Source organism: Drosophila serrata, unplaced genomic scaffold (genome assembly GCF_035046125.1).
Source record: "Drosophila serrata isolate PLE 108 unplaced genomic scaffold, ASM3504612v1 contig_382, whole genome shotgun sequence".
Taxonomy (NCBI): domain Eukaryota; kingdom Metazoa; phylum Arthropoda; class Insecta; order Diptera; family Drosophilidae; genus Drosophila; species Drosophila serrata.
Genome location: NW_028257280.1, coordinates 8,952,931 through 8,972,236, shown reverse-complemented (window position 1 = coordinate 8,972,236; position 19,306 = coordinate 8,952,931). Strand labels below are relative to the sequence as shown.

Sequence of the window (19,306 nt, the reverse complement as noted above, 5' to 3'; positions counted from 1 at the left end):
GGGAATTAAGAGAAGAAGGGATGCGTTAGAAAGTGGATTGAGATAATGTTTGCTTAGGATTTGGGCTTGTAATTTCATCTAGAAAAACTTAATATATATTTATAGAAAATATCTCAAAGAAAAACTTACCTCGTAGCCCTGTAACGTGGGATCACCGCTGTTGCTGCTGCCGTTGCGGTTGCCCACGGGCACCACGACGCCGCCACCATTTGCTCCGGCGCCAGGTCCCCCTCCTCCGTCGTGGATCATGCTGCTGGTGGTTCTCGCACCACCGCCGCCGCAGAGGCTCTGCTGCTGGGACTGCGGATGGCCTGACTGATGCACCACCTGAACATGATTGCTGTTGTGGCTGTTGTGACTGTGTGGCGCCTGCTGGTGGTTCTGATGGTTCTGATGGCTCTGGTGGTGCTGGTGCTGCTGTTGCTGTTGATGCTGCTGGTGAAGTGTGACGCCCAGGGCTTCAACTCCAACACCCACGCCCACTCCTATGCCAATGCCCATATCCGGGCCGGTAACAAAATCAAAGAAGTCCGCCTTCGAGAGATCCTCGGCACGAAAGGACTCACTGATGTCCATGCCAGTCGATGCGGACATATCCTCGGTGCCGATCATTTGCTGAGCCTGAAGCGCCAGAGTAGCGCCGTAAGGAACCAGTTGCTGGTTGAATTTGAAGTTTTAATAAGCTGTAAAGGAAAACAAAAGTTAGGGGATTAGTTTTTTATCTTGTGTAATATACCATTATCTTATAGATCCTTTTGATTTTTATTTAAAAAAAGATTATCTCCTTTAAGACTCTGCTCTAATTTCCCTTTTAGATTCCCTTTCGATTTCTAAATTTCTCTAAACACACACTCGAGTGCTTGCATTAAAAGTCCCACCATTTGATTAAAGCCACTTGTCAGTTGGCCACTTAAGTCAATCAGTCATTCGCATTCGCATTTGGATTCGGATTCAGATTCGGATTGGCTCATTCTAGCCACATGGACCGAGCCTGCATTCCGGCCATACTTGCATTTTAATTTGAGCCGGCCGGCCGGCTATCTGCAAATAAATAAATCAAACTGACAGAAGGGTGACAAAGTGTAAACACATTTGGCGTGCTCGACTCGTAAATCTCGCAGACTTTGGCTAATGCCAAACTCAGCCTCAACCTGTCGCAGTGACAGTTTTTTTTCCCCCCCATCTATTTGTATTTGGCCAGCAAACACTTTTTTGTCTTGGCTTGTTTCATTTGCATAGATTCGGCAAGTGCTCGGCATTTAGAATAGTTGCAGAAAAGCAAATAAAAAGTGTGTGTGGCTACTGTATATACCAATATTGAGTGAACAAACCTACGAGAGGTGCACTGGAAGAAAAAAGAAAGAACTTAAGAACATGAATGGTACCTTAACTCTTATATTTCTATAAGCAATAAGCCTTGCTTAATGTCTTAAATAGAGTTGATTATTTTGATAAAAGAGAACAACTATAAACTCTTTCGGTTCAGTGTAAGACTCTAACCCAAAGGTGATCGAACTGACAGGCCCCAACTGCCATTTCAGTTAGTGTATCGATATCTGTATTGGTATCGCCAAACTGCCCGCTAACGTACCCCCGAGTCGTGTTCTGGCGAATGTGCCAAATGTTCAAATTGTCAAATTGATTCTACTCCTTTTTTTTTTTGCTCCCCCGACACTGACACCGACATCGAAACCGACTCCGACTCCAACTTCGACTCTGACTCCGATCCAAGTCGCTTATGTAGTACGTAGAATATATGCATGAAAAATGGACCTTATGTGGCGTGGCAGCGTGAGAACCACAAACAGAAATGACTTAACAAATTTGCATTGCTCAGTGGCGAAGCTGGGGCTTGCATACTTTAGATAAGGGCAAAGCGTAGAGAAAATGCCGCTGCTGGAAAATATTTTAGATGCTGCTGCTGTTGCTGCTGCTGCTAGAAGCTCTTAAGTGCAGCGGTATCTGTGGGGAAATCTAGCTGACAGAGGATCGGGGCTCTGGAAATAAAAGAAATAGCTCTGACGGAGGCAGCCTCAACACCTGATCAAAGGAGGAAGAAAAAAGGCAACAGCAAGTGCGCAGACCAGTTAACATTTTAAAGGTGAGCTCGTTTCCAGATCGCAGTCTTTGGATCGCTTTTATCGCTACTCCATCGCCTTGGAAATTTCTCCCAAAAAAACAACCAAGAGAAAAACTCTGCGAAACTCTGCGTAATCGGTTGTGGTCATTTGCCTGCCGTCTGAAAGCCTAGTAGTTTATTTAATAATCATGTTTAAAATGCAGAAATTACTTTATATATACTTTATGGCCAGCAGCGGGGAAAAGCGACGCGGCGCCGACAGAACGGAGCAAAAAAAATATAAAATAATAAGCCTTTGTTTGAGCATTTTGGCGCTCAAATATTGACTAATTTGAGCACGATTATTGTGATTTGGATGCGGGGCCGACGAGTCGGTAAAGAAAGTTGGCCAGTTGGAGAGACGTGCTCATATAACTGGCGGCCAGCCAATCATGAACGTGGATGCAGTGCCCCTTGCACATGCATCTTTCCATCTTTCCATCTTTCGGGGCCGCAATGAAGATGCATGCGAATTCGAATACAAATGGCAGTATTCCCCTCCGATGCTGGATGCTGCATGGTAATCGCAATCGTAATCGTAGAAATTGTTAGCGCATTTTGGCCAATGCAAACAGCCCGAGGCGGCATCATTTAAAAAAACATGATAGCATGATGGGTTTTATGTTGCGGCCTCCTCGATTATGGGCCATAAATAATAGCGTTCCAATAATTCGAATGTTTTTAATTAAGCTCGCTCTCTGGCATATTTATTTACACAGAAAGACAGACAGGCAGGCAGGCAGGCAGTCAGCGATGATGATTTATTCCCGTATGCAAAATTGTGCGGCAGACAAAGGAAAAAATGGTTAGGAAATATGTGGAAAAATGTGGCAATTTTCGGCACAATTTCTTTGGTCTGGCCCGGGCATAATGATCAGCGTCCCCCCATGAGCATCATCGTCTTTTGTTGCGGGCGTCAAATGCAAAAATAATACATAGAAAATTGGGTGTGGGGGGGGGGGGAGGGAAAATACTCGTTGGAAAACTGCATAGTGGCGGTAGTCGTCGTCTGAGATTAGTTTATGTGCAGGAATTTTTATATTGCGGTTACACAATTTTCTTCTTCATCCTCCTGCAGCTGGAAAATCGATGAAAATCACACGCTTTGGCTTCTTCTTTTTTTTTTGAGCTCTTTCTGGCTGGCTTGTCGCTTTGCTTTGCACGATTTTCCACGCATATTTAACCCAAATACCGCGCTAAACGATTTTTTAATGTCTTCACTAACAAGTTTCAATTACCAATCGTCAAATGCGTGCGCATAAAAACAGAAACCAGTTGCACTTAGCCCAAACCACTGAGTTATATCTATAGATATATGTTTATAGAGCGACTTATAAGCACCCCCTCTATCGCGGACTCAATCAATTAAAATAATTCCCCCCCGGCTTGCGGTGAGATTTCATAAAAGAAGACAATGTGGCTGAGGGGGGAAAAACCGGTAAGGTAAACTGAGCCAACTTGAGTTGATTCACGTACCAACGCAATCAAATTGCACTTCGATTGGCCAAAATGGAGCCATCAGTGGTGGAAAGCGGCGGCGACTCTTCGGCTCGTAATCACATTTATTGAGATAAACGATGGGGCGTTCCGTTTTGGGTTCGTTCCGCATTGCGTATACGCAGTGCGTGCATGCACACAATGTGATAATTGTTCATGAAAATGGGTTAATCATGTTCGCGGTTCGATCAAACCAGTTGCAGCATACTTTCGGGAGCCACAGGCAATCGGTATGTAGTTGTGCTGCCGATGTTAATAGCAAAAAATTGTGAAATTTTTCACCAACGCATAAATTACGAAAGCCATACGAAAAGCGCTCGTAAAACGCATCAAAAACGCACGGGAGCTTGCTGCTGCATGAAGCAGCTGCCATTTACAAGTTGCCTCAACTTTTCCGCTCTCCGATCTGCAAATTGTCATCGTTAGCATAGTGCCACGAGGCAGTCGATCATTTCTCAGCCAAAAACTAGATAATTATCGCCCACCAGAGGCACAGCCGGCCCCCAAAAGCGAGTTAACCGGATGTTGACCAATTGACCAATAGCTCAGCGGCTGATAAGACATGTGGCAGTTGCAGTTGCAGTTGCCAATTGCTGTTTGCCAATTGCAGCTGCAAAGATGCCGCTAGTGGTCCACAGATCATGGCTCAATTGCATGCAAATGCATAATTGAATCAAATGCTCCTCTCCCGGTCGCAGCAACTTTCCAACCCGAACCCGAATCCAAGTCCGAGTCCGAGTCCGAGTCGAAGTCTGTGTCCAAGTCCAAACCCCGCCTAATGAAGTAATCAACGGCCGGCATCTCCGGCTTTTTTTTTGCTGCCATTGTCAATCAAAAGTCGCGTTTTTATTGCGCCTGCCTTACAAACCAAATCGCATCAAGATGTATTAATCATTTTGGCCGCGGTCTGCGTTGGCGGCAACAGCAGCAGCAGCAGCAGCAACAGCAGCAGCAGCAATGGCAGAGGCAACCGACAACAGTTAGCAACAACAGCAACTTGTTACATGGGGAAAAAATGTCTATTCAAGGTAAAAAAATCTCTAATTATTTAGTGATTTATTTCCTTGTGGAAATTGTATCAATTATGCACTATTTTGAAATTCTTTTCCCTTAAATAATGCTTTATATTTTGCAGTACTTCTTGTTTCTAATCATTATATCCTATAAGATTCCCATCTCTCAAGTTTTCTTGCCGTGTAGCGCAGCAACAAGCAACCGGCAATGCCATTGCTTTATCAGTTGGTGCAGATCTCTTTGGCGTATAAGCAGAAGAAAAAAAAAGAGAAACAAACGCCAAATAACTACAGGCGAGACGGGCATGATTAAAATGCGCAAAAATGGCAAACTCCAAATGGGCGCTGCTCAGCTGCGGCAGTAACCACTACAACAACGGCGTGTGATGTACACGCGGCGCATTTCAATTCCATTTGATTAATGACAAAGCCGTAAAAGCAACTGCAACACTGCAGGATGGGGGCAAGCAGCTAACGAAGATGTTGCTGATTGGCTCAGTCTTCCGTTGCCTGTGTGCCACAGCCTGTGCCAGTGCCATTCCTGTTGTCAACTGTCGGATGCTGCTGCTGCTGCTGCTGCTGCTGCCTCTGCCCCACAGATTTTTCCTTTATGCCACGACCATAAACATTATGCGAACATTAGGCCAAGCGACAGCTCATAAAGCAATCAGAGCCCGGTCATCAATAGGGTATGCAAATATTGCTTTAAATGCTAATGGACAAGTGCAATTGCAGTTTGCAAATTTGGTAAAGAAAGTGTTGCCACCCACGCTGCAAATCTGCATAAATACTTTTCAGGCCAAGTGCCTAACGGCCTTGTATTTGTGCAGTGAAAGAAAAGCCTTTAATGAATTTCTGTTCACAAAATGATGACACAATTTCCTTTCGGTAACGTGTGGGTGTTGGATGCTGCTCCTGCAAACTGTTGCTCCCGCTGATGATGTTGCTGTCGTGCCAAGGCAACATGGCACAATAAATTTCGAATTTGCTATGAAACTTGTATCAGAACATGTCCATCTTGGCGGCCCACACTCTTGCCAGGCAGTCAGGCAGCCTCCCGCTGATGCTGTTGCTGTTGCTGCTGTTTTTGGGTGAAAATTTTCGTGTGCCCGCCCGCGACTTTCACAGCATCAACTGCAACTGCAACTGCAACTTTGACTTCATCAGTTTACTAGCTCGTCATACGCTCGCTTTTTGGCCGCTGTGATTAATGCCTTAATTAGTACGGCTCTCAATCAATTTCGGCCAGTTAGCCAGAACCTATCGAACCGAGCAGCTCTTGGCCCAACCCAGCCCAGAAAATATGATTGGCAATTGTTTGGCAGCGGCAACGGCGGGGTCATTTATCAAAATCAATACGGGAACGGAACGGTATCTCAATGCCGATGCGGAGTAATAATAACAAGGCTAAATGCCGAGCAGAGCTGCCAGCCCCCTCGAGTCACAAAATTTGCATTTTAACAAGTTAATTTTTTGTTTTCAGCTGCTCGCTGCTGGTTCTAAGTCATTGCAAAACGGTAGCGCACGAATTTTGGCAGCCTTTACTTTCAGTTGCCTTTTTGTTTTTTTTTTTTTTTTTTTTGACTGGCGACATAATAATGACAAGACAGAAACCATACAAAAAAAAAAAAAATCTATCCAAAAATCGGGAAAACAACAGCAAAAAAGGCAAATGCATTCATTGCCCAAGCGTGACATGTTAATTGAGTTTATTTTTCCTGAATTTTGATTATGTTATGTTGCTGGGTGGGCGTTCACCCGAAAATTTTTGACAGCCAACTTAATTTGCCGCTTTCAAATTGGATTGATATGAAAATATATAGAAATTAAAGTATTAAAGCGCTTTAGAGGGTGGAGAGAGGCGTCTGCCTCTGCCACAAATCATGATAACTTTATTGATTTTGGGCAAACGAGGCAAGCGAAGAACGCAAAGCCGCGTCGCGTCGCACTGAAGACATTGAAACCAAATCGTGAGCTTCGGGCTAACAATCAAATCGGCCAAAGAAACCAACAATTGCTGGCTGGCTCTTAAGACTCTGTGGCTCAGTCTGTGACGTGATCGCTGCAGGCGCCACTTGGCAGCCAAACAAAGGGGATCAGGACGGGATCGGGATCGAGACAGGGGCCGGGGCCGGGGCCGGGGCCGGGGCCAGGACCGGGCCAAAAATTCTGGCTAATCAGCACAGACAAAGGGGTGACGTGACGCTCCCATGTATTTAGTTTTGAAGGCTGCTCTCCGTCTGCCATTCATTAGTGCCATTTAGCCGGCCATGCGGTGGGTAGGTAGGTGTGCGCAGACTTGGACTCCGAGTAGGAGTCCGGGGTTGGAGTCAATGCGAGTGCCTAGCAATTTGTTTGGCTGTCATGTCAGAGTGCAATGAAAATATTTTCACTTGCCCGTCAAACGACACAGCACTTGACATGAGACAAGCGAACATTCAGTCAAACATTCCGCAATGCCACCCAAAAGGCATCTTCATAAATATTTTCCTGCAACGGCAATAGGAAAAGCTAGCAGCAAGCAGCAGCAGCATCAACACTCCCACATCCCAAAATGCCTTCAACAAACATCGTGTGCTGTCTGGGGGCTCCTTGAAGTTTCTTTTTGCCTCGATCAAAATGATTTTTCCTACACAGAAACAAAAAAAAAATAGGTTTAGATGGAGAATAAGTATCTTGCAAAATATGGCAGCTATCATTCTTTTTACTTTAGAGAGTATAGATAGACAATAGGTTCTAAGAATTTCATTTGAATTTCATTTGCTAGACATTTTCTCTTTGTGCATGTATTCCTTTTCCCCTTCTGTGGCATCTTTTTTTCATCATCATCATTAAATTCGTCAAGATGCAAATTTCCAGGCCTTTGGTTGTTGTTTGCCAGTCGTGCTCATCTTCCTGCTGGCGGTGTGTGTGTGGGGTGGTGGTGTGGTGGTGTGGTGGTGTGGTGGTGTTGGGGCTGTGGGTGTGGGTGGGTTGAAGGGTGGGAGTGGATCAGGCATCAGTCTGGCATTTCTTGAATCTGACATTATTTGCCGCTTTGACTTCGTCTCGGGCTAAGCACAATTTATAGTTATGGCCCGGCTTTTAGGGCCACCTGTGGGCGTTGCTCCAACTCTGCCATATATGAAAATCCGATCTGATATAGACACGGCGGACATGTAAGATACTGTATACACATATATATAACTCATGGCTGAACGAGGTACATAAATTGCTCGTGACTGCAATTAGACAATTGTCGCCGTCATCCGAACTCACTCAGCTCTGATCTGCTCAGAAGCTAATGAATTTTTATTTGTATATGTCTTACAAGACAAGAGCAGGGAGCCCCTTCAATGTGTGTTGGTGTTGCTGCTGCTGCTGCCGACTGCGGCTTGTATAAATTACCATAATAACAAATTACGGATCATTAAGATTGTCAGCTACTTCGTTTCAATTAATTAACCATTAATTACAAACCGCCTGAGCTGCAGAATGTGGTAACAGCACCAACGACAAATGCTGCACATGAGCAACAAAAGAGGCAGCAGCAGCAGCAAGCAGCAACAGCAGCAGCTTTAGCAGCAACTTGCTGCAACCTGGGAGCAACCATATTAGCCACGACGACAAAAAACACAAGAAGCCGAAATTAATGCAATAGAAGACAACAGCGGCAAGTGAAGAAAAGCACCGGAGAAATAGAAAAAGCAGCTGTGCGCAAATATGCAAATTTCACAGAGAAAAAACAGCAGCACAACACACAAGCGACACAACAGCAACATCAGCAGGCAAATATGCTAAGAGACTTCACTTTCAATATATAGCAAAGGATGCTTAGCCTGTTTGTTGTTTGTCGCTTTTGCCAGTTGCACAAATTGCATTTTACCATATAAAACAATTTCAGCTGCTAGACAAAAGAAACTCAACTCAACTCGTAGCGAACCAAAGCAAACAAACACATTGTCATACTCGGGAACACAGACAATGCACCAAGCACCAAGCACCAAACACAAAGTGCAGCAGATACTGTGACAAAAGCACCAAAAACCATACAGATACAAATTGAAAGTGAAACTCCAGGAAAACAAAAAATCCAAATGGAAACAAGAAATTTGCATAGAAATGAATTTGCAAGAGTTTGTCGCGTCTGTATAGTATAGTTATGGCTGGATTATGTTGAATTAGGTGCTTGGGAATGGGAATGGGAAAGGGAAATCTATGAAAATTATTAGGCTTTTGCAGGCAAATTAATTGAGGGAAAGATCCCACAAATACCAGAGGTTCTTATTTAATACTTTCAACACCAAAGAGATATTCACATACCCAATTAACATTATGGCTTACTGTTACAGTTTGCAATTTCCTCACAAGTCAAGTAACTAATTTGCTTAAGCTTGTCGCAAACACCTTATAATACCATTCATCATAGCAAACATGTCGTTAATTTTATAGATTTATCCATTTGTTTTATTAGATTGGCCCAACACTGTGTAAATCGGTCATAACTCGACTTCTCCCTCCTAACTCATTGATTGCATGTTGTTGATCTATAAAGAATATCGGCTTAGGTTCCCCCTGTCCCAGCCCGGGTCCCAGGTAGCCAAGTTCGTTGCCTAAGTCTTTTGTATGGCAACTGGGCATGCAAATATTTGCATATAGACTTACACACCCACGGTCCAAGCCCGAGCCAAGCCGAGCCTTGGCAACAATGGACTGCGAGGCTCCTTAACTTGTTAATATATGTAGCTCTATGCAATAGATACGATGCCAAACTTTAAATATATTACACTCTAATGCCTTTTAAGCCGAAACTATAAATTTCTTATCGCCGATCGAAAATCAAGCGTGCTCACCACAAGTCACAGTCGAAAAGCAAAGCCACTCTGGGTACTGAGGCTGCGACTGCTGCTGGAAGCTAACCTGGCACACACCCTAGTTGGCTTACTCGTGCGTCATATTCAAATGCGGCCAGATCCAGCTCCAGCTCCAGCTTCAGCTCCGGCTCCAGGTCGAAGATTGCGTCCACCAGATAAGCCAACGCCAGCGCCACTGTTTCGATGACTGGAACTACTACTACTCCGACTATGGCATTCTTTCAAAGGCCGTTTTGCCAGACTCACGCTAACGGATCGCGACCAGGAACCGCAGTGGCCATAAATGGCCAAAATGCATGCGCTGCCTTAAAAGAGCCAAATGTGTGGATAATAATTTTGATTTATTGCATGGACAGCATCTTGGCCAACGAGCCACCGCAATCGGGGCAAATCTGGGCTAGATAACTCAACTACGTCGGTCCATTGTGGCCATTATCAGGAGAGGCTCAAAAACTGGGCTCACCTCATCTCAACTTGGCTCAACCTGCCGCCGATTTGGCAGCTTTTTTTGTGGGGCGTGTGCTGCTGCGGTGTGGGGCGTGTGTCTAACATGCTAATGAGCCAACTTTCAGTGGACCAATCGCTGAGCGGCTAGCTTCAGCTAACAATGCCCACGTTTGCTAACAATATGAATTTTAAGGTCTCCGCTATCCGAATACCTTTTTGCTGCCGTTTGATTTTGCATAATTTATACATTTTGCGGTAGCTCACAATGACCGCAACTCTTTCCCGTTTTGCTTGCATTTTAATTATGAAACCAACTCGTGCCAGACGCCAAATCGAATCGAATCGAATCGAATCGATGATTTGCATGAGCAACGCCCAAAAAGTTTGCACAATCAACACAATAATTACAATTGTACCCAAGAAGCTTTCTGTTTGCCTGTAAATATAATAAAAGAAAGTCGTCCTATGTCTGCCTTACTTTCCACCAAATTGCCTGATAAACTCACTCGGCTTTCGTGTTCGCTTATCGCCAGCAGCAGCTGCAAAGCCATTCATCTTGCTGGATTGGAGCAACCAAATGAATGTGCAAATAAAGTTGTTGCCCCGGTGATCTGTCAGTGGTTCAGTGATTTAAATTCCCCTCCACCGACCCGAGCCTCTTTTAATTGCACTCCAAATTGAAGCTGACATTTATGCTTGCGCTCCATTTTGCAGATTTGTCGGGGCATTTCGATATCCCCTCTGGATCTCCTGATCTCCGATTCTGCAATTCCGACCGCCGGCCAGACTAATTGCCCAGAATGCGGGGATGCTGCAATAGGGGGAGGGGTTCTCCTCCTAACGGGAGTGGGCCTCAAATGCATCTTCCACAGGGGCCAGGTGATCTTGCATGCAAATTGAGCTGTTTGGGGATTTGTAGATGCAGTTGTACGCACAATTAGTGTTCGTCGTTTGCCCGGGACAACACTCAATGGCAATTAGGGTCGAGCAGACAGGCCGGCTGCTCTGCCTCTACACAGGAAGAAAAAATAATTGCTTAAAGTCACCTTAATGTTATTGCTAGGATAAAATTTGAGAGCTTAACAGATTACAGAGAATAAAATAACTTTATACAAAAACTATTGGGTTCTTTCGAATTTAGTTAAAACCTTGAGGAAGTATGGGAAATCTTTTGAATTTCTTAGTACAAAAATCCATTAAAAATTTAGTTTTTTGTGTACCAACTCATTGCGAAATGCCAGTGTGTCGGTGTGTATCTGTGTGACAAGTGTGCTGTGTTGTTGGACAGGCGACAGGGGCACGCAAATTGTAATTTATGTGACAAATTTTTATGTACCACTAGCGAAAATTTATCGGACGCTATTTGCTGAGAAGCCTCAACGACGACTCGAGGCAGACACCTGCAGTTTATGATGAGCCACTAAAGGCTTCTCGTGTTGGTCGTAAAACAAAAATATAAAAATAAACTTTCGGAAGTGAAATGAATCGATGGAGATCTGGCTCTTATCTGGGCCTCATCAGTGGTTCTGTCTCGGAGGTAAACTTTAATGGCTAGTTATAATCCACTTTATTATCGTGCTGTTATTTTAGGATATTAAAACCAAAACAGCAATTTAATAATAGGTTAGGATTAGAAGAGATTTGATTAAGAAGATCTGGGTTTTATTTAATTTTAAAGAAGCTAATAGTTAAAAGACTTAAGATTGCATCTGAAGAGTATTCCCGAATGATGTAGATTAATCTCTAAGGAATAAGTTTCATCACTGTCAATCTAAGCTGTTTATAGTTTGATGTAATGATTTATGCAGTTTCTTGGGAGGCAAGTTGATATATTCCCAAAGGTTCTGTTCTTTCTGGAAACAAACACCTTCCATTGCACTCGAGAATGACCGAAAGATGGATCAGCACTTGAGACTGGCATCATCATCATCATCATCATCGAAGATGAGCCTCTGATTCCAATCCATTCCGTTCCGTGCCATTCATGCCGGAAGCGATTCATTCACAATGTGTTGACTCTAAACAGGTGTACGCAGACCATAAGCCAAGTCACATTCGACTATCATTTATCACTTGAGCCACGGCAGCGACTTAAGCCAAATCTACGAGTATTTAAGCTGGCAAAGTGTTCAAAAGCGTCTTTGTCCGGCGATTTGTCAATGATGCAAGCTTAGAGTTTCGGTCGATAGAATTTCCCAAGCGAACCCATTCATTAATTTCATTAATTTGTGTCCGTCGCAGCGGGTCGGCTGACGGCTAATACCAATAGAAATCGATATAAATATTTGAAATTTCGAGCTTAAGACAAAGGCAAACAAAACGAATTAGACGCATTTAAATACACCGATCGAAATCGATTTGCATTTAAAATCGAATCAGAGATTTCTAATTTCTGGCTACCACCACCGCCGGCCAAGACAATAAAAAACGCCCACGCTTGGTCAATAGATGCGAACCAGTTTATATAGAGCTGGCTCATCAGTCATTTTGATTGCCACAAATAACCGGAGCTGGGGGGGGGGGCAGCCTTTTATTTGCCTTGGCCATTGATGTCAAATAAATCGATCTCATCCGAATGCTTTTTTAAATTCCCCCAACTTACATTTTATTTGGCTGTGCTACTGGGACTAAAATCTCAAGTATATTGCTTGGCTGTTGGTCCAGTTTTCGGCACTGACTCTGACATATTGCCGCACGATATCGGTGAAACAATAAAAAAAAATAAAAACATCCAGAATCATGCATAGCATTAAGTTAGATTGAGACTAGCAAAAGGTCAAGTCTGAGAACTTGTTTTGTCATTTGCCAAAAATACACAAAAAACCTTACTGTGGCAGCGTGTCGCTAGGAACGAAATAAAATAAATGGCTTCAATATCGAATTAATAAAATTCAAATTATTAATACTAAAATTTGGCCGTTGGCCACTGGCCATTTCCTGTTTGGCCCGAAACTGAGCTCAAAGCCAAAAGCAAAACAAAACCAAATATGACCAGGAAAAAAAAGCAAACAAATTCCTACGATATGTGACCCAATTTGTTGAAAGGAGGGAAAAATGAAATAAATAAAATTCATTTGTCCCGCAAATGTAATTTATTGCATGTTTTGCTCATTAAATTGATTTTTCTCCTTTGATTTTGAGTGCCAGTGTCATTGTCAGAGGCTGAGCTGAAGCTGAAGCTGAAGCTGAGGTAGAGAAACTAAAATCGAATCCAAGGAGTCCGAGAGGAGCACGAATGTTTGTTTGTTTGCCGCTGCACTTTTCAGCACGCTCGAGTTTCATAAAAAATGCCAATTAAGCGTGAATATAAGTGCCAGATAATTTTTCAGACAGCGGCCAATGTAACCCAAATTGCCAAAAAAACGCGAAACACTTACAACAAAAGCCAAAACAAGCAACAGAAGCCGAAGGTAAAAAGTAAAAACTCATTTTTCAGGGGTAAAGTTCTCTACCAAAAAGGAGTCGCTATCCGGCTGCAGTCTTTTGAATTTCAATTGAATAAAAAGTAAACCAACTTTAATCGAGTTTAATAAATGTAGAGGAACTTCAGAAATTACATTAAAATTTAATGGAAATCAGATGACTTGTAAATTTAACTAAATAATTGATCATTTTGGGTTATTTCATGTGATTTATTGGAACTCCCTGCAACTTCCATAGAATCTCTCTCAAGACAACCCAAATTTTTTGTGCGGCTTTCGCCTGTGCAACATATTGTCAATAGATATGGATTTGAAGAGATTTGGCTGACAGCATCGATGAAGAAGATGACTTCAAAGCTAAGCCGCTGACCTCATAATAAGCCTGGCTCATTGCGGCTCAGGTGTGGGGCTCATCTGCCTTCAGGGAGGGCATTCGAGATTCGATTGAAGATCCCAGGCCAGGCAGCCTTAAAAAATATTTACAGCACTCAAGTGCAATTCAAGTGCTGGGCCAAGTCGAGCGATATGCCCATCCAAAACCGCCATGGAGTCCGAATTGAAATTGGAATCGCTGGCAAGACAGGCAAAAAAAAAGAAGAAATATATATAAAAATACAGACCCCCGAAAAAAGCAAAACCCAGGCTCAAGAATAACGAGCCAAAGTGTTTCTTTTTTTTTTCTTTGAGCCGAGTTTCGAGCATTTTTCATTTCGAAACGACAGGCGAACTGATGTTGACGTCCACGTCTGTATCCCAGTTGCGCAGCACGGAATTTGTGGCATCGTTTTCGGTTTCGTTTACGATTCCGATTCCGATTCCGGCCAAGAGTCTTGGCGGCATTCGTACTTTGACTAGTACACGGGCAATGACAATGACAAGCGGCCAAAAACAATGCCACTCTGGCCCATAAAATGGCCAAATGTCATCGGGGATCCAACCAGAGATCGCTTCTCGCTCGAATCAAGTTGAATCTTCGCTGTTATCGCGGGACCCTGAGAGGCGGCGTTGATTTTGATAAATGTTTAATTAATTTTGTGCCTTCGCTCGAACATTAAACCTGGCTATTTTCTGACTTAATGAACAGAAATTAACAACACACTGAGATCACTCTCTGGTGGAGAGGGGAAGAGCTCTTGCAGAGCTCCAAGATCCATGGTCGGGATGATGCGGGGTGGGACAGAAGCCAGCCATGCGGAAGATCTTCAAAGTCTGCGCTTTTTTTTGGTCAAGTTTCTTCTCGTCTCTGGGTTTTCTCATTTACATTACATTATGCTGGCCCAATCTTCATATTATGAATGAATGTTTACCTACACAGACACACATGTGAAAAATGTTGTAATTAGTTTTTTCTTCAGTTTCTTCCCTTGCCTCGTGGAGTGAGTGATTTTCAACAACGACGGCAAATTACAAGTTATTATTAATGTTAACAAGCGAAATCGCTGTGTACTCGTATATCTCTTTATATACACATGTGTATATAGTGAAAACTAATTTAGCAGGGGGTCTTCCCCCTGAGTATCCAAGGCGATGATGTTAATTCGCCCGAAAATCGTATGCACAGGCCAAGTACGTACATTAATGACTGTTCTTGATTTATGCGATGCGATGGGATCCGTGGGGAAGCAGGCGGCAGTGGCAATCGCAAGTGGGTCACATGTCCCGTGGGTATTTGTACCTACAGATGGGCAACACGAGCACCCCATCACCACATCAACGGGCACTAAACGTGGCCGTTAAAAAAGATAAGAAAGAAAACCTCCTCCCGGTAGCGGGCCACTGACATTACATAGAATTCGAATCAAACATTGAGTTCGGAGCACAAATAATTATGCAAAGAGCTGCTGCAGCAAAAGAACAAAAAGCTCGTTGCACAAACGACATCGACACGAACTCATAAAATATGCAAAATGTGTGCCAGTCCGTAACACTTGAAACAAATGTATACCATCTTCGAATCGGAATTCCATTTTAATTGATAAATATTTTGGGGTAAAAAGAAACTAGATTTGATAATAATTTCTTTTATGATAAGAAAATGCCTTGTTTGTGGACTTTTTAGGCATGATTTTAGTTTAGTAAGGGATCATTTAATTTATAAATTCAGAGATTGCATTCTTAAAATTTAGTTCAATTATAAGAATATTAAGTGGAACAAGAAGGGAAATTAATTTAAGAAGGCCAAAGCTTATATAAACTGGCTGTTTACAAACTATTTATAAAATCGAATCGCTAATCTAATTAGCTAAGCTTAAAAAAATCGTATTATTTGAATAAATATGTATTGATATTTTAAGCTTAAAATGAAAGTTAAAAAAACGTATAACTCAGCCAAAAATGCATTAATTTTAATTCGGAAAGCGTTCTTATGTTAGTTTTTATAAGATTTATTAATCTGCATACTCAATTTAAAATTTAAAAACATTAAAATTTTTTCGATTTTTTTGTTGACAATTTTAACAATTTTAACCCTCAAAAATTTTTGAAAATTAAAAAAAAATTTATTTTTTTCGGGCAAAGCTAGTTCGATTAGGCTAATGATTCTGATCAAGAATATATATGACATATAGGGTCGGAAATGATTTCTTTTAGAGTTAGCAGCTTTTGACTTAAATTGTAATACCCAAAATGCAAGGGTATACAGAATCATAAGATTATTTATTAAATTACTTGAAAATATGTAGCAACCTCACTTTATTTTTCCCAGTGCTAAACTCGGCCAGGCACTCGCCACTCTGGCAGAGTCAGCCTGCAACTTGTGTCAATAAAAATCAAGCCAAGCACTGGCACTGCCGAGTAAAATGCATCCTCTATATCCCGGAGCTGGGTGCACTTGTTCGCTTGGCTCATCTGGCCAACGGAGTGCAGCTGGCACATGTGAGTGTGTCTCGAGTCTAGACAGCAGACAGCCGGAGTCACTTCAGATTGCACATTGCGCTTCCTGACTGCTGCCAGTGCTGTGGATTTGGACGTGGACGTGGTCGTAGTTTTAGTCGTGGATGTGGATGTGGTTGTCGATGCAATGAGCCATGGCCAAGAAGGATGAGGTTTCTTGAGGGGTCTCTTTACGAGCTCTCCTACGAGCAAACTGAACAATAAAATAGTCATCTCTAGTCATGTTGAAAGCTAATCAGGGTTACATTTATTGTAAATCCACTGAGAATCTGCATACTGCTTGGCTGCTTTATGTACTCGTCTCACAAATTGGCAGCCACAGGATAGGGGACGAACATTTTACGGGGATCGTAAACCAGAAAAGGTGTTTTGTGGCTGCATTGCTTAAATTAAAGCAGACCCGGCCAAAAGCACTTAAGATGCCTGGCCGAGAGTCAAAATTGTCTGGTATTTGTAAAGTTGGCAGTAAATAAATAAATAAGTGAAGCAAACGAAAAAGAAAAAAATAAAATCGGAAAACGGGGAAAATGTCAGAGCTCAGCAGATCGGAGGAGCTGGGTCTAAAGGTTCTCAGCGCAGACATGGCACACAAATAATTTATGACACATGACGTCGCAACGAGTACGGACCGTGATCGTCGTCGACTGAAGTGTAACTTCCCACTGACCCAATTTACAAGCACTTAATGCCAAAAAGGAGAAGTCGTAGAAGAAATAAACAAAGACGAAAGCCAGGTCGGGGTAATGCATATCAAATAGAGTTCAAGCCGTAAAGGCAACACCAACAATACGACAAAAAATTATGACCAAAAAATAGACAGCAGGAACAACAACAAAGAAATTTAAATTAAAATCCAAAAACTCCCACACATAAAAAGTCGAGAAAGAAACTCGAGAAAAATAACAAAAATGTAGGTACACACATACAGAGGGTCTGTCAAAATTAAATCATTTCGGTGGCAAACAACATAAACCGATGGTTAAAAGTTGATAATGATGATGCTTGGATAACGCTCGTTATTACTATGGTTGTTGCCTTTTTTTATTATTATTATTTTGTTTTTTTTCGCTGTTGCTACCTTTGTTGCTGTCCAGTGCGTTGGTGGCTGGCACTGACAGCGTAACAAATGCTATTTTGACAAAGTGTCTGACATGAGGAGCGTGGAAGCGCGGACCCAGAAAGGTGAGGAACGAGACAAGGGTAACACAATTATGCGAAAGTGAGAAAAAATAGGAGTGCGAAATGTGTGCTGCATGTCTCATATACTCATACTCACTCACACGGCTATATATCTGAAGAAATTATAAACATTTCTACCGCCGATAAACACCCGCTAAGGTTAAGCGGACGGGGACTCGGTCCATTCCACTTGACGGCCAAGCTTCCGGTTTCTTTTGGGTGAAATTTTCTATCCGCCTGTGGCAGATTTATGTGAGAAAACAGCAACAACAGCCAACACAACAGCCAGCAGCAACATTTTTCATAGAAAATTATGACCACCAAAACACCGAATACCAAACACGAGACTTTGCTGAGAATTTGCATATTCCTCCCTTTTGGCGCTTTAACACATATCCGATGTTTGTTGGCAACAGACTTTTAATTATTAATATTAGACATTAGAAAATGAATACCAACGAATAAGATAAACAAAATCAATCAGTCAGGGATTTCACCCGGCATCTCAAAACAAATTAACAGCTTTTATTTCACTCATTTGTCACCATGTATTTCCTTTTGCCGTTAATTGAATTCAATTTTTTGATTTGGCCATGTTAAATGGACAAATGAGTGACTAATTTTACAGCAAACAAATAGTTAAATTAACTCAGTAGTCAGTAGTAAAAGAAACCATGTAAGTTGGGTAATAACTATAATTGTAATTTGTGTGAAAATGCTTCGAAAGAAAACTTCATTCATATTTCTTTATATTCTTTTGATTTTTTCTTTTGAACTTATCCATCTTTTGTTGATTTCCATCGCTATTCTAAACGTTTTCGACACTTGATGCTATTCATAGAAGATTTACAGAAGATTGACGTATTCTTTAACAGTTTTTTATCTAATTTTAGTTGCACACCATAAAGACTTGTGCGGTTCATTCATAATTTTAGCCTGAGAGCGTTAACAAGTTCGTTGCCTAAGTCTTTTGTTCCTGGCCATGTTCGAGATTTCCCAAAAAGCAGCGATCAAAGAGTTAATACCAAATTGAATACGAGTGTAGTTAAGTTAAGCAGATCTTCGTCGTGAGTTCGTTGTCTAAGTCTTTTGTTTGCAATGCTGAATGCGACGCTGATTTAAGATTGCCTTTTATTATTTTTATTATCCGTTTTTGTCGTTTTTAATTTAAAGTGGCGACGACGTTTCACTTTAATAATTTTAATATCTTGAGTTTTTTTTATTGCCTTCGTTTTAATTAAATGCCATTAAGGTGTTTCTTTTTCCCTGTATTGTATTTTGTGAGATTTTTTTTTCTTCGATCGAATCTCTCTGGTAGGCACTTTGGTGAAAAATTGTGTTGCTCCCATTTGGGATCTTATCTGAAATTGATTTCGTTTTAATTTACTGCCTGCACACACTTAAGCGTTCTCTATTAGCTGGGCCCCCATGTTATTGATTACATTTTTATACAATTTATACAAATAAAAACTGATTAATATTCATTGATGGCTAATTTATGAGGCGCTTGTATGTGTCAGCGTAACTTTGTGCCTTGGCCGGGTGCTAAAGCAGCGGCTACCGCCAAAGTTCGACTAACTTTCTTCCAGCAACTGGCAAAATTATCAATTATGAAGTCATTATTATTTACAGCAAGCCGAACATGCGGCCAGCTGCGATTGATTAATAGCTTTTCAAGTTTCGGTCTTGTCAAGGGTTTGAACTGCTGCTCGCTGTTTTCTATTTTCGCAACCGCAAATTTTTGCAAATTTTTCTTTATTTCTGGATTTTTTTTTTGCATAGAAGGTGTTGCCGGAACATTTTTTCTGCGTTTGCGTTTTTGGGGTTTCGCGGCAGTTTCTGCGCAGTTCTAATTAGCTAATTATACGCTAAATTAGTATATAA

General features: G+C 42.0%; 1 protein-coding gene across 1 annotated transcript in view; it reads right to left on the bottom strand.

The window, feature by feature from the left end:
* Positions 1-19,306, bottom strand: part of LOC110184965 (uncharacterized) — a 68,330-nt gene that overhangs the window by 3,424 nt on the left and 45,600 nt on the right. The window contains exon 3 of the mRNA XM_086840987.1: positions 130-683. Coding sequence (XP_086697113.1) covers positions 130-612 — 483 coding nt within the window. The 5' untranslated portion in view covers positions 613-683. The remainder of the gene's footprint in view (positions 1-129; positions 684-19,306) is intronic.